The following is a 21,111-nucleotide window of genomic DNA, read 5'->3' on the forward strand; positions in this document are numbered from 1 at the left end:
TTCAAACAGAAATGATGGGGCATTTTGTGTGGCAGGTCACAATCTGGAATTAACATCATGTTAGCATAGGTTTGCTGTTTATCAGAATTCTGGGCCTAAGCTACAGTATGTGAATTTTTTCCAGATTTTGCTGTTTCCCAGTCAACCCCCTGCGCAGTCCGGACGTTTCTCTGTGTCCCTGAGCGGGGAGCTGACCATCACTGATGTCCAGATCGAGGATTCTGGGTACTACATATGCCAGGCCATCAGTGTAGCGGGTAGCATCCTAACCAAGGCCCAGCTGGAGGTGGAGAGTGGTGAGTGGGTGTTTTGGGGATGGGGGGTTGTGGGGCAGGTGATGCAAATATCCCTCATTTATTCAAGCTTCAAGGATCATTTGTTCAAGTACGCTTTTCTCCTTCCACTCTAGTAATGGGTTGGGCCCTTATGAAAGTGAGAGAGCGAGCGGATCAGATCTGCAGGAATCTGGCCCCTGGGATTGAGTGATTACTGCTGCTTACCAGATACCCTCACTGCAGTACATACAAGGCATTGTGCCATTGTTTACTTTAATTTGAGAATGTTCTCTGCCCGATAAGCATTGTTCTAAAAGTATCTAAAATAAATCAGAAACTCTTCAAAGCTGCTCAAATGAAAACATGCCCCCTCCTCTCTCCCCTGTATGAGTGAGCGGAGGGAAGCTCCTGAGACATAATCAGAAAGGACAAGTTGGGACGGCACATGCAAATAACCTGGAGAACATATGTCGGCTCCGCCATGCTCTGCAGAGGCGGGATAAACTGTTTATGCAGCCGTGCCGTGCCTCTTCACGTTTTGCTCGCCCTCCCTGGGCGAGTCTTAATGCCGTTTCCTCCTTTATTCCCCCCTACCGAGTGGAAGGATTTCCGAAACAAAGCAGCGGGCTCGCAAAACAGTAATCTTGTTTCTGCGAGATGGGGTGGCAGGGTTTTTCAGGGGAAAGCACGGGCATTAGAGGGCGCCCGCGTTTGGTGGGGGTTTAAGGCCCTTAATGGGGGGATCCTCCGCCCCTCCCTGTGAGTCGTCACCGTGCATCCACGTGTTGTGCACGGGGTCCTGGGTGTGAAGGACACCACAGCCCGTGGGGTAGGCCTCACCGCCTGGGGGTCTCCGCAGGCTGTCAGACAGACGCCCCTCCCGTTTCCATCTGCTCTGACCCCCTAAGCTCTCGCGCAGAGGCCGGAGTCTGACCCACCACTCCTCTGCTCCTCCGCCTCTCGCCCCACGGCACTCCTGCTGTGAGCCGGAGCTCAGCCACGGCTGTAATGGACTGTCTGCTGACGTCTAACTGCTGCTCAGCGTCAAGTCTCTGCACTGTGGTTTTTGCACTTTCTGCAAACCTAACTTGTTTTTTACATATGGGGACTCACACAGCATTATTTTGCAAGGGAACTGTACACAGTGAAGTAATTTACTTTATTTATGCATGTGCTTGTTCCTCACTTACATCAATTTATGAACAGTGTCTCATTCCTAACCAAACAAACCATGAATTATTTACAGCTTTTTCGAAGGTTAACCCAATACCTTTCTTTGATGTTGTTAGAAATACAGGAGTTAATGTATTGTATTGCTGCATTGTGGGACAGTGAACAATCAAAAGAAGTGGCTCATTAAAACAGTGCCAATTAGAAAGAATGGAGCAATGGGTTAAAGTGCTTATTAAAAGTAAGCCTACTTTTGCATTGTTAAGCCCTTCTGGTGCAGCTATTCATCCTGGAGAAATCAATTAATACCCTCTTTAATTGGCTTTTTACCGACTGCTAATCGTCAGTCACTGATTCCACAACTGTGGGCAGTTGAGATATGAGAGAGCTCTCAGTCATCGATTTGGAGACAGGAAAGGGGATTAAGTGCATTCGCTCAGAGCTGCATTAATTTAAACAATGGATGTTTCCCCTGAAATGCTCTTAAACACCTGTGCCAGATGCAAACAAGGAAAAATCTGGAAAAGGGTTGGATAGAACTGTTTGCAAATGCTGTGTGGTCTTTGCATTTTCCAGCGCAGAAGAACAGTTTTTCCAGCTTTGCCGCATCTTATTTTTTTGGGTTAATATTTACTTACCAAATCACTTTCGAAAGATCTCGGGTGGCCGTATTTTGGGTACACTGATATATTATTGATCCACGTTTTGAGTTTTGTTCTCATGGGGTTTTTTTGCTAGCCAAATATGAGGTGGTCGACCTTTGACTCGAGCAGGACACAATGTTCGCTCATACTGAGCATGCTCTGCTATGTTCTCCCCTCCAGCTCCATCAGACCGTATCCCCCCAATCATCCGCCAAGGTCCGGCCAATCAGACGCTGGCTCTGGGAGCCACCGTCCACCTGCAGTGTCACGTGATGGGAAACCCCCCACCCAGCATCCAGTGGGAGAAGGATGGCCAGAGAATTCTGGGAAACGATGCCCGCATTACCCTAATGGAAAATGGCACTCTGCAGATCGTAGGCCTGCAGGTACTTAAGCGGAGAGCACTGAAAGCTTTTATTATGGAAATGATTTTCGCTGTGTGGGGACTTTTGAATGCAAATTCCTCATGACACACTGAAGTGCACTCTGAGTGAACTTCTATAGCTGATGGATACTTCACGCAGTTATAACTGCGGAAACCTCACTATTTCTACGCCACAGTTTAACTCAGTAATGTGGGATTTGTTTAGTCTGCTATGTCCAGCAGTGTGCAGCATTCTTCTCTTGGAATTTACCTGTATATGTCAACACATTAGCTTGTCTGTCTGAACATTGTACAGTATTTTAGGTCAGGTGAGGTGTACAGGGTTCCCTTTGACCGACAGACATGTATTGATATCTGCGCATAGGACAACTCTCTGGTGTAGTCCTTCTGAAGCTGGTCAGTGGGTATGCAGTGAAGCATGCAAGTGGGGCATAATTATGAGTTTAATGAGCAAACGCAGCCGTTAGTGCTAACGCGTGCCAGCGTAATGAAATTCGATTCGCCGTCCCCTCTGTGGGGCGCAAGCCTCACCTGAGGTCACAGTGCGCCGCGGAACGCGCTGGATGTGTTAATTGATTGCGGCCGCTGATGATTAACGATCCCGGAGACTTTAATTAAATCCTGGTTGCAGCGCTGAGAGAGTTGGCAAGCGAGTCCGCGGCGCTCCAGCCAGCAGCACTCTGTGGTAATCTATACTCCGTGCCCAGGGTCCTCAAGCCGTCAATATCGGAGTCCTTTTAGGAAGTGCTCTGCGGCAGCCGTGTGATTAACAGAAAACAATTTGGCCGAAGGGGTTCCGAGCAAGTTCGGGAGCAAAGCACAGTTTGATACCTACTTGTGTCTGAAGGCTGCTGTGATACCACACTTCCAGTCGCATGGACCCCTGTCTGAGCCATTCTGTGCCCTCATGCCCCACCCCTTTAAGTGCTTTTCACCACTTACCTTTGCTGAAACAAAAACTCTAGAGATCTAAAACTCCAGAGCTCTTTGGGAGCGGTGTGAGGTGTGTGTATTCGAGTGTGGGGGAATTGCAGATGACAGAGGTCCTGATATAAGCCGTGTCCCACCCAGGATTGAAAATCTCCTGTCGGAAAGGACGCTATGGCCTTGCATTGGCTCGCAGAGACACATCAGCTCTGTGTCTCAAAGAATAGGGAAGAGAAAGAGGGAAAGACAGAGAAGCAGACTGAGAAGGGCATGTGAGCAGCGAGGAAGGGAAAAATTTAGGCCCCTGCCACATTCCCCTCATTTATTTTTAATAATGTGTTCAGCACGCGTCCCTGCGCCGCCGTGCGTGAGTAACAGAGAGGTGGCCGTCGGTCTGCCCCACAGACCGTGCGCGCTTAGTCACCAATCACCAACCGCCTTTCCAGCCCCGCTGTGGAGCTGGGAGACGGGATTGGCATCCGAGGGCCTGCCAAGATGGCCGCCTCATCCCGAGATGGGAGAGATAGCTGAGGACATGTCTTTGGAACTTCAATCTTCGGAAAGAGAAGGCAGCCATGAAAACAGGCCATCATCATCAGACAATTTAGACACCTCCAACCTGTGCACTGCAGCCCACTGTCTAACCTGCTATGGCCTCCTCGGTTTGTGCACTGTTAATGGGAATATGCAGTGATGATTCTGTCCAGCTTTGTGTGGGTATAAATAGCCCAGACCCTCCCGGGGTTTGGGCTCTGTGAGCACATCCCTACTGCGTGAACAGACCGGACACAACATCCCGTGGATCGGGCTGAAATTAGGTGGGGGGGGGGGGGGGGTCATGACATGCCCGCGCAGGCCGCATTGTGGGACAGCGCCTCCGCTCCCCATCGGCCTTGCTGAGCCGTGAGCTCCCTCCTCGCGAGAGCTGTCAGCCCCATTAGATCCCTGTCACCAGAAATCCCGACATCTTCCACCCTCGTAAGCAATTTCCCAGCCCGTCTCGCTTGCAGCCGTGCGATTTTAAATTTTAATACGCCCTTCTCTACGCCTCCCTCTCTCTCTCCGTCCCGTCCTATGCCGAGTCCCTCCGGTGGCTCCCCATCCACTAGGGGCGGGCGGACGGAGACAGCGAAAACTGCGGCGAGCATGTCCTGAATTGGTAAAAAACAGCTGCCACTGAGCTCCCTCCATTTGACAAAGCATTTCTTTCCATCTGCTCTGAGTCATTGCACCAATACATGAAAGGGGGATAAGTGCAGGGCGCATTAACTGTCAGCCGGAATAAAAACGGTTGCCTTTTTAGCGTGCGGACAAGTGGGAACCGATTGCTTTTTTCTGCACTCTGGTGAAAAAGTCGTTTGTGTGGTTGACAGCTAGTAGTAATGCGTTTCATTCCTGGATGCTGATGGTAACTATTACAGGCTAGCACAGAAAAGTGCAACTTTGTATCCACACCGCTGGAAGATGATCACGATTAAGGCCTTTGTAAATGCACTATTTTAATAGGCATACCAACGTGATATCTGCCTGTGAAATCACGCTGCGGTAAATGGAAAGCATGTTATTTTATTATTTTAGTAATAGTCACAGAGGAGCCCAGTCAGAATGGCATGGTGTGGCGCTTTTATATGCAGAAGTTGATGTGGTGCCTCTTGTTGCTAGGAAACGGACTCTGGGGTGTACACCTGCGTTGCCTCCAGTTCCAGCGGGGAGACGAGCTGGAGCGGAGTTCTCACGGTGAAAGGTATTTATCACACCCCTCTTCTCGTCCGCTGGCCCTGTTCTGGGAGTGCTGACCGCCTCTGTGCTCTGCACCAGGGCATCTCGGTCTGTTTCCTGTCACACTCTTGAAAATTAGCGACAAAAAAGTGACACTCTGTGAAATGGCCTTTAGGTTTAAAAAATCACCCACCATCACCCGCAAAATCACAGTGTCTGAAATAGAAACACTCTGTATAGACAGTGTCACACCTTGCATTGGAGCTCAGAGTAAATCAGCGTAAATCGCCTGAATGTTACTTTTACATTAGTTGCTGAGGTGCGCAGTTATATAACACTGTAGGACTGAGCAGCGGTGTATTGTAGTGGTAAGGACTGTGGCTCGTAACCCAAAGGTTGCTGGTTCAGTTCCCAGATGGGGCACTGCTGCTTGGGCAAGGTACTTAACCTCAATTGCCTCCAGCTGTATAAATGGATATGATATAAAAAGTTATGTAAGTCACTCTGGAAAAGTGTCTGCTGACCAAATGTCATGTAGAGATCAGTGAGCTCTGCTGAGATTCTGATACACTCTAGTGCCATAAATAGTCTATGAAGGCCATCATGCTTGTTACTCATGTACTTCTGTAGCACAAGGACAAGCCTTATCACTAAGAGATTACTTGTATGAGTCTAACTGGCAGTTTATTGGCATTTTACAAATATTAATCCTCCAAAAATATCTTAATTCTTAAAGTGCAGAACCTCGCACAGCATGGTGGACCTGTTTGCTCTGAAGCATAATATAACGTGTGCGGTACACTGTGCAGTGAGAACATGAAAAGCAGTGGAGAAGGTGTATGAGAAGGCATTGCGATTTGCTCCCACTCACGGTGCTTGCGTTTGTGTGGTGTAGAGGGCGGAGCCCCATCTGTCCCTCAGGTCTCTGAACCAATCCAGCTGCCTGGCCCGCCCCAGAAACCTGTGGTGACGGATGTAACCCGAAACAGTGTGACTCTGACGTGGCAGCCCAACCCGCATGAAGGGGGCGCTGCCGTAACCTCTTACATCATCGAGGCCTTCAGGTAAGACCCTGCTCAAAGCCGTACCAGGACTTAAGACACTTATATCATTTCAGGGGTAGCTTTCGCTGCCTGTTTCATTTTTAGGTAATAAATGGTTAAGAGTGATGAGCGGAACTGAAAAAAAGTGGTTCAGTCCTGGTTCCCATCGGATTTTGTCACGATATTGTTGTGTTTGTGCACCGTCTGAAACGTATTCAGAAGATCAGGAGACTCGCATTATAAACATGCATTGCATATAAATGTCCTTCAAGGTGGAGCGTGCGATTACAAACGCACACATGAATGCCTGCACACAGGCAAACGCATGCACACAAGCCCCCAAAACTTAAATCTAAACACCCCTATGTCAGTCTCTGGGCCTCAGCTCCTGTCGTTGTGGATGCAGTCGTGCTTTTTTCGCAGACACCCCTCCCTCTCTGTACCCGGGGGCAGGCCACCACCAGACATTTTTCATCCGTTATTAATTGTGTGTCAGCACCTCAGCACTGGTTTGCCAGGAGTGACAGACAGGAGCTTACACCCCCTATCTGCGCCCAGCCCCTGACCCCATTCACATTCAAATAAAGGTGCCCTAGCCAGGGGCAGCCTTGTAACCTGTGCTTAAAGCACCAGGCAGTGCTGCAGAGGGCATGGCCAAGCTAAGGATCATGAAGTGGTGGCAGATTCTACTCCAGTTTACACAGACAGTGGTCTCGGGCTGTCTTGAGCAGGCAAAACTCAGCTGCATCTCTGTGGAGGGCGCTGCTTGTGCATACCCCAGAGTAGGTTGATAGCAGCCTTTGGATGTTAGAAGCTGGATCGGAATGCAAGCAGGAAGACCCATTGGTACAGACCCATTTCCTCTGGGAATGTCTATTCCCGGTCCAGTTTTCCCCTGGGAAACATTTCAGCTCAGCACGTGTCCCAAAAAATCAGTTCTCCGTATGGAGGCTTGAGGCTTTATAAGATGTTTTTAGTACAATTTTGTGGCCCACAGCCACATGGGACATGAAGGGAGCGGTGGAGTTGGTATCAGAGGGGATGAGGGGGTTGCTCTGTGACACCTTGCTATGAAAGCAGCCAGATTTATCACACTGCCTTCTTGCGCTCCGGCGTAGTGCGTCAGTGCATTCCCCCTCTTTTTTTGCCAGCATCCGCTGAAGGAGAACGCATCTGCAGTCGTCTCTCTCCCTCTCATAGCCCGATCGGCAAAGTGACCTTGGATTTACAGCCGGCTCTCGGGGACCAGGAGGAATATTTACGACAGACGCGGTGTTTATTGCTGTAGCCTAATTGTGCAGGTCGGCCATAAAGTCGCTCTTCCGCCGAGCGAGTTGCTGCTGGGGAGAAATAAAAAAGGGAACGGGAACACGTGATAGTGCCACTGAACGGGGGTGACAGCGATCCGCAGGGAAAGAGTGATAGAGAGGGGGAGGAACGAGTGCGGCGTCGCCCGAAGCCAGAGGGCCTCGTCTCCCCTTTTCTTCTTGCAGGTGTTTGTTTACAGGATTTATTAAACTGGTCCTCAGTAGATAAAACTGCATACATTGAAAATGATCCCCCCTTCACACTTGTTGTAGGAAGCACATTTTTTATTGAATAAATACATTAAAAAAAAAATCAATCAGCCATCATGGGTACAGATGGTGTTATTTACTGGGTACGGCTCTTTCGTCTGATTCATAGCGGGTAAAAACATAGTGAGCTAAAAATAGGTTTGTCATTGCCTGGAACCCTGATATAGTCAGAAACGCAGTGAGCTGGCACAGTGTTGTTAAGCATCATTGAACGCAACATGCAAAGATAATAAGAAAAAGTGCGGCTAAGTAGCCACAGCCGAGCTTCTTCTGCTGAGGAGTTTTTAATTTAACTCTTTCCTTGAACCACATGAACAATTACTACAAATGTATAATAGCACTTGAAATTTAGACTGGGTTCCTGGGTTTTGGTAGGTATGGGTGTTTTTACCCCTCCTCATTGGGGGACATGCTGACAGTGCACTTTGCCCTCTGCGATTTCAGCCTATCAGCGGGCAGCACCTGGCAGACGGTGGCCGACATGGTGAAGCTGGAGAAGCACACAGTCAGTGGCCTCTACCCCAACACCATCTACCTCTTCATCGTCCGAGCGGTCAACGCCTATGGCCTGAGCGACCCGAGCCCCATCTCCGAGCCCGTCCGCACACAAGGTCCATGGCCCCCGAAGCTTCGCTCTAATGTCACCCTCTTTATTATGGTTGCATCTGCATCCGCTGCACCCTGTGCTTTTGTTGTGTGACATTTTGGCTTCCCTCTGTGGAAAGCACTGCCGTGTGGGAGGTGTGACGGCATTTTGCTGTGAGGCGGGAGCGGTCGGGCCACGCGGCTGACGTGTTTTTGCATGTTGCACAGACGTGAGCCCAACGGGACAGGGCGTGGACCACAGGCAGGTGCAGAGGGAGCTGGGAGAGGTGGCCGTGCAGCTGCAGGAGCCCGCGGTTCTGACCGCCTCCAGCATCCAGGTCTCCTGGACGGTGAGTGCAACACAGAACTAACTGCAGGGGATTGCTGTCAATCACATGAATGCAAACACAAAGCATATGAAAGAACGACACACCTGTAACCAGTACCTTTTTTGTACATGGGCCCTTACAGTCATTCGTCAAAATTCAATCAGTACCATGTTGCATTTCAGCTACATTAAAGAGCAGGAAACAGGCCAGGTCCCAGTAGCGGGCTGGTCAGGTGGCCCGGGTTGACCCGTGCCCTCCTCTGTCTCAAAGGTTGACCGTCAGTCCCAGTACATCCAGGGTTACCGGCTGCTGTACCGGCCCAGAGGCGGCACGTGGCTGGTCCAGGATGTGAAGGCGGCCCCAGAGCGTAGCGCCATCATAGCCGACCTGCGCAAAGGCACGGAGTACGAGATCAAGATCCGGCCGTACTTCGACGAGTTCCAGGGCATGGACAGCCAGCTGCTGCTGGTCCGCACGCCTGAGGAGGGTAAGGCTGTTAGCCTCCATCCCCCTGAATGTAGTCTTCTATGTAAATGACCCCGAGTGTCACCCTATCAGACTGTAAAATCCAGGGAAAGTGCATAGCACATGCCATGTTTTGGCAATTAGCCATGCGAGGACATTAAACACCTTTCGTGAGTTAAATCGTTTTTCAGAAAACCTTAAATCAGTGTCAGGTTCTTGAATATATATGATGAGTTGTAAGGTAAATTATTGATAATGTTTCAGAAAATAGCCCAAGGTGTATTTTAAGTAACATGTCAAGATGTGCCATGTGTTGATATATGTTTTGATAGGAATATATAAATATATTTTTGTGTGTATAAGGCCCCTTTCATCCAAATCCACACTTCACCTCATGTTTTGTTATGTTCACATATTTTTAGTTCCAAGTGCCCCACCTCAAGCTGTTACTGTGGAGACAGTCAAGCTGAGCAACAGCTCGAGCATTAGTGTTTCGTGGGAGCCTCCCCCTGCTGAGGCACAGAATGGAATCATCCAGGAGTACAAGGTAAGCTGATTGGTCCTGGGAGTGGCAGCGGGCCATTCATCCGGAGCTGGAGGGGTGAGAACACCGGAGCCCCCCCCCCCGGTCTCACTCCCATCTGCTTCTTACCAGGTCTGGTGCCTCGGCAACGACACACAGACGCGGTACCACATCAACAAGACGGTGGATGGCAACATCCTGTCGACAGTGCTGAAGGGCCTGCTGCCCGGGATCTTGTACCAGGTGGAGGTGGCCGCGGTAACCAGTGCAGGAGTGGGCGCCCGCAGCCAGTCTGTGTCTGTCCTCATCAGTGAGTGCCACTCCTGTCAGGGCTATCACGAGAAACATTTATTTTGTATTCATTTATAATGGATTTCTCTGCCATATATCACTTACTGTTTCTCTTGCTCTGTTTTTCTCATTCTCATGTCTGCTCTTCTCTTTAACCTTATGCACTTGGCTCTTCTGCAAGACTCTTACTTGTGTGGATTACTAAGTACAGCTCTGCTGGGTTACATTGGCTTCCTTGCATCTTTCTGCCCCAGCTAAATGATTATTCTGTCCATCACTGGTCTACTGAAAGATATAAAAGATCGTGCAAGATGAGAAATGACTTATCAAACTGAGTTGGCTCATAACATGCACCTGCATTGCACAGAAATTTCTGCTCAGAAGGGGATGTATTTTTGGATCCGTAGACAGATTGATTCACCTTTGCTGTCAAACGAAAAGTAGAGGGCTGAACTCTGTGTTCCGTACCCCGCCCCCCCACAGAGCTTCCCGCCGAGCAGGCGCCCGTGCCAGCCGAGCCGGACGAGAATGTCAGCCTGGCAGAGCAGATCACGGACGTGGTGAAGCAGCCAGCCTTCATCGCGGGCATCGGAGGCGCCTGCTGGGTCATCCTCATGGGCTTCAGCGTCTGGATCTACTGCCGCCGCAAGAAGAGGAAGGAGCTGAGCCACTACACCGCCTCCTTCGCCTACACCCCCGCAGGTACCCCCAGGGCCCCAGGGGCCGTCCCAGCCGCGCCCGCTCAGAATGCCCTTTGTGATTTGGTGGGAAAGTATTAACGTTTTCATTTCTTCCTTTTAGTCGGCTTTCCTCATGGTGAGGGATCAGGACTCAATGGAAGGTATGCCTCATGGTTCACCCCTAGAGAATGAATATGGTTTGAATGAAGTATATTAAACAGAGTTTATGTTATGTATAGCACAGTGACAATAACTGGCCTGTCATGCGGTCCCCTCTCCAGGCCTGGCATGCTGGGCACCAACATGGGCAACTACCCCTGGCTGGCCGACTCCTGGCCCACCACCAACCTCGTCCACAGTGGGAAGGACTCAGTCAACTGCTGCACCAGCAAGCACGACTCAACGGAAAGATACTACAATGGTGAGAATCACTTACACATCATATCTGTTGGAGCTCACCGCATATTTTCGCATTTTCGCATTTCTCATTTTCTCGTTTATCAATTTCGGCATCAGTCTGGCATCATCCTTTGATCTCTCTGCAGTAAAAAGATGTGTAACTATTTTAATTAGTCAGTGAGTTCTTCAGGATGGCCGGTCATCTCTCAAGTGGCATATAAAATGACACTTGCCTTGATTGGAGCTGTAGTGGTTGCTGTAAGTTAAAAAAAAAAAACCCTACACACTGTGTACTCACAACAAGTCACATTCCCGCTTGTGCGTCCACAGAGGCGGGCATTTCCAACTACCTGAGCCAGAATGAGAAGTACAGCTCCGGCTCCAACGAAGGCCCCATCTACAGCACCATCGAGCCAACCGGCGAGGACCTGCGCAGCTTCAACACGCCTTACTCCCAGCACGCCACGCCCTACGCCAGCACCCCCGTCATGCCCTTCTCCGGCCAGGGGCCCTGCAGCCCCGAGCAAGAGGGCGGCCACTGGATGGCCCAGCCCGGGCCGTCCGGCGCTCAGTACGCCCAACCAGACCGCTCGCGGACGGAGAACGGTAGGAGCACGTCCTTCAGTGCTCCTTTTTTGTTACCATGGCAACATTTCGTTTGTCGACCAAAAAAAAAAAAAAACGAGCCAGACAGTGCCTGCTGACATGACTCCTGTACACATTATGCTCAGCTTGGGGTTTTTTCCTTGATGGAGCAGCCGCCGCAGGCTACTCAGATTTTCCTGCAGCATATAGAAGCAGCTCAGGGCGGATACACACTTTCAGAGCTCCACGAGTGCTTTTACATTACATATGTCATTTATCTTGTGATCTTACATGCAGCTGGATATTTACTGTAGCAATTCTGGGTTAAGTACCTTGCCCAAGAGTACAACAGCAGTGTCCCAGTGGGGAATTGAACCAGAGACCTTTTGATTACAAGTCCTGTGCCTTACCGCTACACCATACTGCGACCCTGCTTTGGTAGAACATTGCAGCAACATTAGGTCAAACGTTGTTCTGTTGCGTGCTCACGCCATGTGTCTCCTGTTGCAGCTGCGAAACAGGCGAAGGGGAAGTCGATGGGGAAGCCGGTAAAGACCCCATCTCTGAACTGGGCTGAGGGACTGCCCCCACCCCCCAGCTCGGGGGAGCTGCAGGAGTGCACGGAGGGGGCCGAGAGGGACGCCGATGACGAAGACTTGGGGTGAGAGACCGCCACTCCCTGCAGGGCGCTGCCTAACAATGGCAGGGGAGGTGGAAGAAGACGAAGCAGGGCGTTTCTTCTTGTGTTTGGAGTAGAATCCAGAGGGTGCCTTTTGGCAAAGGAGCCAAGCAAAATCAAAGCACACTGTTCAGCAGTAAACATGTTTGTTTATGTTGTGTGTCCATTTAGTAAACTAACAATTTAGTTTAATCAAATTTACTCTAATCACCAAGGCCTTTTAAGACCCTTCGTCATTTCTGTACAATTGTTAGAAAAGTGACTGATACAGGGAGACGTGTCACATATTCAGTGCTCATGCAGGAGATGAGTCTGCAAAATTCCACCTTTTTTTCCTTGCTGTAGAGTAGACCTACAACCCCCCGACCTCCCTCCTGCCCCTGTGCCACAGGGTTCTCGGTGGGGTGTGATGAAATTTGGGCGATGTTGCCTCGATGTCTGCCACTCTCTCCCCCAAGTGGGTGGACCTCACTGCCTAGCCCACCAATTCATTCGTGAATGCATCTTTCATCCCCTTTGTGGTCTCACATTACCACCCCTGCTAACAGGAGGCGTATAATGTTACCCGCCACCGACCCGGGCCCCCGTGACGCCATGACTGGGAATGCCAGAGATAGGCACGCGGGGGGTTTGACACAGGGAGATCGGGTTATGGCGCTCCGCCAGTGGGAAACCCACAGAATGGGGCAAATTAACCGCCTCCTTTAACCAGCTCTGACAAGTAGATAGCCTCGCGGAGATAATGGGCGCAGACAGCCATTTCTACAGTGTTTCTCATGTGGTCCCTCCCTCACCCCCCCCATAATGACATTAGCCAATGTCAGGACCGCACTTTCTCAGATTCCTTTCCTAAGAGGAGAACAGTGCCATTATTCACCAGGGCCGCCATGCTTGGCTATGTAACCTGACTTGATTTCCACTGCTAGCCTACAGTGCAGTTCTTGGATTCTCGATGAACTTAAGATAAGCGCTTTGACCTTTCTGTTGGCCCTGAGGCAAACGTTTAGCATTTTTTCCTTTCTTCCCTGACAGCCCATTGCTATCAGCCTGATACTTGTGCGTGTGGGAAGATGGGGGATTTTTGTCGCTTCTCCTGTGTTCATCTTGTTCATGTTTGATTGTGTATGAAATAAGTGTGGAGCCATGCAACTTCACCTGCGGATTTTGTGTATGGTAATGTTGCAGGCGCAGTCTTTGCTGTAGGGGTGTAGTTGGTGGGCTAGCTTTAATGCCTGTCACATCTCACTCATTTTATATTTCCTTGACATATAATGCCTTCTGTAGACCTGAAAGCCACATATATCGATGCCTAGAGGGCTGTCTGTCTAATTAGGCTACAAAACAGCAGAAATCGATATGCCACTGACCAATACCATCGACCCTTGGAGCTAAAGAGACAGTGTCGTCATTAGGGCCAAATTACAATGGATTCACCTGTTGCCCGGTTTGGCTGGATCAGGTTGCAGAGCAGATTGACTGCAGAACAAAAAATGAGTTAAACTGGTCAAAACGCAAAGTCAATGAAACTAAAGTGGACCTCTTTACAACACATTCATTCTCTTTTTTCAACCCTTCATCTGTTTTCAAACAGTGTGTAATTTCCCTTTCCCCTTTTCTGTGAAGTACCTTTTAAATCCGTAAAATTTGTAGGCTTTTTTGCTGGACATAACTCAGGCTTATATCCAAGCACTGAACAACAGAAATGTAGCCCCATGTTGCCAACACAAAACCCCAAGCAACAGATTATACTGGAGTGACCGTTTAATTGTCGGTTTGCTACAGAAACAAAGCTGTGGATGCTTGCTTCCAGGGGTTATATTCAGTACAGAAGCTCAAAAAAGAGGGAGATATGGCACTGAGAGGGGGCTGTCAGCGTGCCTCATTTTCTCTATATTTCTCTCCGTAAGCTTTTCTCTTTGTAGTGTAGAGGTGGAAAACTCAAGTGTTCTCTGGTGGAGAGGAGCTTTAATGGGAAAGAGCAGCTGGTGCTGAAATACTGATGAAGCTCTCAAACAGCAGAACACATTATTTCATGTGAAGAGCTCGTGTGGGAGAGCAAAACTCGTGGGGCCCCGTATGCTAGGCGCTGTGCTACGTGCCTCGGTTCCTGACCACTCTCCCCTCCGTCTTCCTCGCAGCTCCGATGAAGAGGACTGGTGCCCGCCCCTGCCGGAGAGGACGTACCTGATGGACGAGCTCCCGGAGGACAGCCCTGCCCCCCCACCGCGGGGCGAGGCCTCATCCCCTGCCACCTCATACAGCCACCAGTCCACAGCCACCCTCACCCCCTCCCCCCGCGAAGAGGGGCGGCCCAGCGAGGACATCCCGCGCCTGCACCACTTCGATGTGCCCCAGCTGGCACGGTACGGCTCGACTCGGTGCTGCCCTGGGTCACAGAGGTCCAGAGCTAAAGAAAAGCCAACAGAGCCTTGTTTTCCCTCTGTCTCCCTTCTCCTTCATCTTCCATTCTCAGAGAGCCTGTGAAAACATACCACACAAAGGCAAAACAGCTTCTATGTCATTCATAAAACCTCAAGAAAAAATAAAACACATTGCTTTCCATAACATACACACCGCAAGTACTACTTACTTTTGCAGTTTAAAAAAAAACTGCTCTGTGGTATGAGTTGAGAGTTTTTTCCGTCTTAACAAGAAGTTTGAAAAACACGCCACCTGGGGCTAATTGGGTGAGTTCACTCAGCTGCGTATGTGTAGGGTCGCTTACAAAAACCTCCAGGCTACATTCAATATCCGTTTGCAAAGAGCTGTGGTATCTGGGACTAAGCCTCCCACAGCTTTGCACCAAAGATTATCTCATCTTTTTTGAATAGAAAGAGCTCCATCTCAGCATTGACAGAAGGATATCAAACCTCTTCACAAAACCTGTGGCTGCAAAACACAGATAGAATAGTGATGACAAAAAGCTCTTGAAGTACAGTGTGAACAAAGTGTACACATGAAGTAGAAGCTTTGTTGAGCTTCAGCATACAGTACGTTAGTATTTACGCAATATGGTTACCCACTGGTAAGCTAGGAAGTGAACAGAAACGAAGCGTTCCAAGGGGATAAAGCTGTGTTTGGAAGAGGGGTGATGCTCACGGGGTCTGGTAACTGACCGCACGTTCTTCCGCCTGTTTCACAGCAGGGTGCCGTGTGGGCCGGTCCCAGTCCCACGGGCCCCCAGCCCACCCCTCACCCAGTCCAACCCCAACCTCTCAGCCAATCACGAGGGCCTGGAGGGCGGCACGCCGCAGCGCTCCGCCCACCGACGGGACCTCAGCCAGGGGGCAGCCCTGAGCACGGAAAACGTCAGCGCAGGTCTGTTCATCACCCCTGTACCTGCATTTCACCCTCACGAGCCTTCAAACAATCAATACCTCTGCAGCTTGCAATCAATCAGTGCCTCCACAACCTGTAATCAACAGTTACAAGTACCTCAATGCATGCAGCGCATACAGAAAAAAGCTCCACGGTTCCGAGGGCTCTTTTTTGAAAAATAACATACTGCACAAACTCATTTATTTATGTTCACTATAACTTATATCTTAATGGACCTTCATATGGGATAGACACTTTACAAGAAAGCGCAAAGCAAATAAATGGTCCTTGCACGGCTGAAAAATATTATGTCCAACTAAATGTTTCCCTGGGTGGTCATTTGTTTTAAAACAGTAGGTTTTAAAACCCTCTGTTTTGAACTGGGGAAAGTACAGGAGGTATTTGAAATGTATGTAGCAGTATATCAGTCCTTTGTAGTTGACTCAGTACAAACTGCGCCATGACGGCCAACCATCTTTGCGGACCCTCAGTGGCGCTGAAGCCATGATATTTGCCTCCCCCCCAGGCCGAGCTCGCCTCTCCCCTGCAGAGAACTCGAACACGCCCCCAGGACAGAAATCCAGAGCCAAAAAGAAATCGTCCAAAAGCGCGCAGTACAGGAGAGAGCTGAACCAAGGAGGTGAGGCATGGGGTGTGGCTGCTGCGGTCAATGCTGCTGGAGCACTGGTGTTGTAAAGCAGCAGGTTAGTAACAGCGGAGCTCTGTCCCCACAGACCTCCCCCCTCCCCCAGAGCCCCCCCCTGCAGACGAGGCCCCACGACCCCTGGCGGGAGCCCTGGACTGTGGCCAGACCTCGCTGGACCGAGAAGGAAACGCAGTCTCATTGATGGAGAGGAGAGAGCACAGCGCCCCCCACAGGAAGGGAGCGGCACAGTGGCGCAAAGAAGGTGAGGATGCCTACGCAGCATACGGCTATAGCCTCGGGTGGACTATGCTGTCATACACATGCACTCACCCATGCTGTCCACATAGCGCTGACCCATGCTGGCAACACAGCATTCGCACATGCTAGCAACATAGTGCTCACACAAGTAACACCGTCTTAAACATGCACACATACGCTCACACATGTCCGCATAGACATACATAAGAAGAAACATCTACAGTGTATATGTCTACATGCTCACAAAAGACTACATCTTCATACATGTTGACCATGTTGTGTCCTTCAAGGAGCGCAGAGATGAAGAATGATGTGGTTTCATATACCAGATGGATTCTGATGGCTCTGGTTTACTGTATTAGGGGGTTATTTGACATTAATATTCTGAATGCTGTATTCAACAGATGAGGACATAATCCCTTACAACAAACCCAGCTTCCTCGCCAGGGGCCAGATGTCGAGCAGTTGTTCTACGACAGGAAGCTCGTCATCACGAGGGTCCACGGGGTCACGGGGACCTGGGACGGGCAGGAAGCGGAATGAGGTGGGCAGAGTTACAGCACCGCGGGGACTTACAGAGACATGTGTGCCTGCTCTGCACTTCCTTAATGCACTGGGTTACTTTAGACGATGGTGTCCATTCCTGGTGCAGGAGATCCACTGTCCTTAGGGTTTTAGAGATTACTGACGACAGTCAGTTCATTAACACTGGAGGAGCAATTGGTGCCAGTCCCTCGCCAGGTAGCCACTGAAGTCTCTGTCCTGTCTACCTCAGATTCACTCCTGAATCTGAGGTAGACAGCTGTGGCATCCCATTGGACACCATGGCCACTCCAATGGTTTAAACCAAAAAATAGAATCTAGAGGGCACCTTGTGTTTACTGCTCTAAAGTGAATATGCTATTTGACGGTAACATTATCCTCATTAGGTGTGCTTAGGTGAAATCTATGTAAAGATGCCTGCATCCCACATTGCGGGTTAGAAACATGTAATCCTTAAAATATTCGTCACGGTGTTCGTTTATCTGGGATGACATATCATATTGCATGTCTCATGCGTTTCCTTGCCCTCGTGTCAGGAATGAATCTCGTGTTGCACACGCTAGCTTCATACCAGTGGAATTTTACCTGCCAGCACACATAGAAAGGCTCACATGAAAGGCAGCTGAAGCCAATGACAAAGCCATGCCCGAGGGTGACAGGAGCAGGTATGCCCCTGACATGGCACCTGGGGAGCGGGACCAGCCAGTCACTCACTCAGTGTAAAGCGGCCTTTTGCTCTTTTTTCAGTCTCCTATCTTTCTCTCTTTTCTCTTTCTCGCTATTCCTTCTCATTCTCTCTTTTCTCTTGCTTACTCTTACTCTTTACTCTTTCTTCTTTTTCTTTTTTACTTCCTCTTTTTTGTGTCATTCTTTCCTTTTCTCCCTTTCCTGGGCAGGCCATTTTATGATTAGCATAGGCACATACACATACTCACACACACAAACACACATACACACACACACACTCACACACACACACATACTCATGAATCACAAAGGTTAGAGGGTGATTATTTGATTACAGTACACCTTCAGATTTTGTAGCCACAAGCCCTGAGCCCACTCTATAGTTCACCGCTAACTCACAGCAGAAACATTTTTAAGTGCACTTTTTAAGTCTCTCCAAGACCCGAGGGGAGATATCTTTTGAGCAGCAACAAGCCAGCACAATGAAGAATTCCTTCTGGGTCTGAAAAACAATGAAGACAACAGTTTTGCATCTATCAACTCATTTTTTAGCATCGTCTATAACTTACACCTAGAGATTGGTTGTCCATTTTTTTTTTATTCATCTTTCTGGATGACATTTGCTCAAAGCAACTGGATTTCATTTTGATTTGATTTTCGAAAGTAAATCCTCGGTTAGGAGGTGGATTCCAGAAATAAAATTGCACATGCAATGAGGTGAAAAGTTCATTCTTGGATAGCTGGATCAGCTGAAATAAAGAACCGCACACAAGGGCTTGTTTAAACAACATATTCAGTGTGTAGAACAAGGGGACATAAATGGAAACTAGTGAAGAGAAAAACTACATAAGGATGTACTGTTTTACACAAAGAGTTATCAATACATGGAATAGGTTGCCAGGCCATGTAGTTGACGCAGAGACCCTTGCTGTGTTCAAGTCCAGACCTGATGCAGTTATGAATTCTCTTTAATTGTAATGGCCAGCTTAGTTGGGCCGAATGGCCTGTTCTCGTCATAATATGTTCTTATGTTCTTATGCTCACCCCCTTGCTGGGAGAGGGGGGTTTGTAATGTGGGACTGTGGTTGACTTTCGCATGGTTAAACAGTGCGCCATCACAGGCATCGCCCTCTGGCCCAGAGGTCAAGCACACACACCCCTCCCCCACCCCCAAACTCCCAGGTTCACAGGGAACATGAAAGCAGGCCCACACAAAAGGGGGCAGTGTTTTCCACAGGGAGGCAGTTTCGAGTTACCCCCGTGTGTCAATCGCAAGGGGTTAAGGGGGTTATCTCTTCTACTTGGACAGAGGCCCACAAATGGAGGCTTGATAAAAAGGAGCGGGTTTCCCGGCGGAGATGTGTTTTGTTTTATTGGTTTAAGCTCCACTTGATGTATAATCCCTTTGATGAACAGCCGCTCCAGAATCGCACCCAGCCGTCCATAAAGGGCACGCTGGATCCCCCACTCTGTCCAGGGGGAGCAGCACAGGCTTTTGTTTGTAGTTAGATCCATGTCAAACTGTTCAGCCATTACAAATCACATTTCTTACCTTTTAAAATAGAACTCTGGCATTAAGTAAGTGGCACACATACACTGTGACAGGATGTGAGCAGTGTGAAGAAGTTTGTGTTCCTTAGTTTGGTAATGTCTTTTATTTTTGTCCTCATTTAAGACATGAGCAAAAAAGTATGTTTTGTTTCAGGCACATTCAGTCAGTCATTTATTTCACAGACAGTTGATCTTATAATGTATTGTAAGGAAAGCATTAAAGTAAAATTTGCTAATTCTCCTTTGCATTTAGAATAAAGTGCATTGCAGTCAGTTTGAATAGTGACCTATGTGTGGATTTATGGCAGCACTGAGTTTTGGTAATCCAAGATGTGCAAGAGCAATGTTTCTATTATAAAAAAAAAAAAAAAATTGTGGGAATTTTACAGTTGGTAAAGCATGCCAGAATTCAGAATGCCTCCTGTGAACCCTGCTGATTCCGTTTTGTATTTGTTTCATTTCAGGAAATGAGATAAGTGGAACCAGATGACCTGTCATAAAGTTCTTCACTCTGCGTTCCTGTGTTGCCTCCATTTTTTAAAAACACTCACCTCTTTCTATGGAAGAAAACAGCAAGAAGACGAGAAGAAGAGTGTACAGGATTACTGTCTGCCTTGTCAAATTTGAATGACTGTCTTTAAGATTTTTTTTTCTAAATATTATTTATGATTCCTGGGTTGTGTGCATCTGACCATCCAACTTCATGTGTATATAGACATTTCTGTAAGTTTTTTTTTTTTTTTAATATTGGTCCTAGATGCAGGAAAAGAGAATATATTGTATTTATAAGAAAGAAAACATGTAAAAAAGGTCCAATATTATAAAGTCAATGTCTGAATGTGCCAACCTCTTTTGTAGAAATGTATACCTTTTAAAAAAGCATAAATTCTATTGCACTCTTTGTTGTGATGAATAACAACAAAAAAACATGAAGCACAATCTGTGTTAAGCAGCCTGTCGGCCAGCCGAACCCCCAAACGCCGCTGTGGGCGCCTTGGCCTGGTGTCTCTGTGTTTGAATCCCTGTTGTCGTGGTCTGATGAGAATGTGGTTCCCCCTCTTGTTTTTTTTTCCTTTTTTATAGAAAGCTTGTGACTTGATGGCCAATCGGAAGAGACCGCGTGCATCCCTTCCAATACGGTTATGTTTTTTTTTTTTTTAACCTGAGCTAGTGAAGAAAGTGTATGCCGTTCGAACACCAAATGATCTGTTGCTGTCAACTGACTTTTTTTGTAGTCTTGTTGTTTTGTAAAAATACAATAAAGTACATTTGCTAAGCTATGAAACTGCTTTTCCCTGCGAGAATGCGTCAGCTAGCTGCACTAGCTTTACCATCTCTGGCACTTTCAAATGAGTCGGTGAATGAGTGAATGAGAACTGCAGGCCTTAACAGAACTGAATCAGTGATGACAGTGAATACCACACAGAATAAACACACCGAAAATTAATTTAAAAAATAAATCGACGCTGAGGAGCTCGGGAGCACTCAGATTCCCTGACTGTTTAGGCATTAGACGTTGGAGGAGAGGAGGGTGAACGCTGGTCTGATTCAGCTGCCTTGGACGGTTCACAGCAGCAGATTACACCTGGCTGAGCCAGGAGTGAAAGGCATGAAATTGCCTCTTGAGTGTGAGGCAGGGGGCAGTGAGAGGGAACAGATCTGTTGTGCTTTTATGAGCGCGCCTGAGACCGGCTGCCCTTGGTGCACGTCACCCACGGCCGAGACTCGCATTCACTGCACAGGTGCTGCCTCTCGGTGGCCTGCCTGAAACACTTCCAGATTAATTCCATAGCCCAGAATGCACTGCTGTTCAGGGTAGCATTTTTTACACT

The 21,111-nt window shown here is 48.6% G+C and overlaps 1 protein-coding gene across 1 annotated transcript in view; it reads left to right on the top strand.

The window, feature by feature from the left end:
* robo3 (roundabout, axon guidance receptor, homolog 3 (Drosophila)) overlaps positions 1-19,950 on the top strand; it is a 69,998-nt gene extending 50,048 nt beyond the window's left edge. Inside the window, exons 8-27 of the mRNA XM_036524097.1 lie at positions 125-296; positions 2,270-2,475; positions 5,064-5,145; positions 6,016-6,184; positions 8,185-8,351; positions 8,554-8,675; positions 8,925-9,141; positions 9,542-9,666; positions 9,775-9,952; positions 10,417-10,635; positions 10,735-10,774; positions 10,895-11,034; positions 11,343-11,618; positions 12,108-12,258; positions 14,415-14,639; positions 15,419-15,594; positions 16,121-16,234; positions 16,329-16,502; positions 16,903-17,042; positions 19,744-19,950. Coding sequence (XP_036379990.1) covers positions 125-296; positions 2,270-2,475; positions 5,064-5,145; positions 6,016-6,184; positions 8,185-8,351; positions 8,554-8,675; positions 8,925-9,141; positions 9,542-9,666; positions 9,775-9,952; positions 10,417-10,635; positions 10,735-10,774; positions 10,895-11,034; positions 11,343-11,618; positions 12,108-12,258; positions 14,415-14,639; positions 15,419-15,594; positions 16,121-16,234; positions 16,329-16,502; positions 16,903-17,042; positions 19,744-19,755 — 3,105 coding nt within the window. The 3' untranslated portion in view covers positions 19,756-19,950. The remainder of the gene's footprint in view (positions 1-124; positions 297-2,269; positions 2,476-5,063; positions 5,146-6,015; positions 6,185-8,184; positions 8,352-8,553; positions 8,676-8,924; positions 9,142-9,541; positions 9,667-9,774; positions 9,953-10,416; positions 10,636-10,734; positions 10,775-10,894; positions 11,035-11,342; positions 11,619-12,107; positions 12,259-14,414; positions 14,640-15,418; positions 15,595-16,120; positions 16,235-16,328; positions 16,503-16,902; positions 17,043-19,743) is intronic.
* The last annotated feature ends 1,161 nt before the right edge of the window (positions 19,951-21,111 follow it).

The sequence above is a fragment of the Megalops cyprinoides genome, chromosome 3 (assembly GCF_013368585.1).
Source record: "Megalops cyprinoides isolate fMegCyp1 chromosome 3, fMegCyp1.pri, whole genome shotgun sequence".
Taxonomy (NCBI): domain Eukaryota; kingdom Metazoa; phylum Chordata; class Actinopteri; order Elopiformes; family Megalopidae; genus Megalops; species Megalops cyprinoides.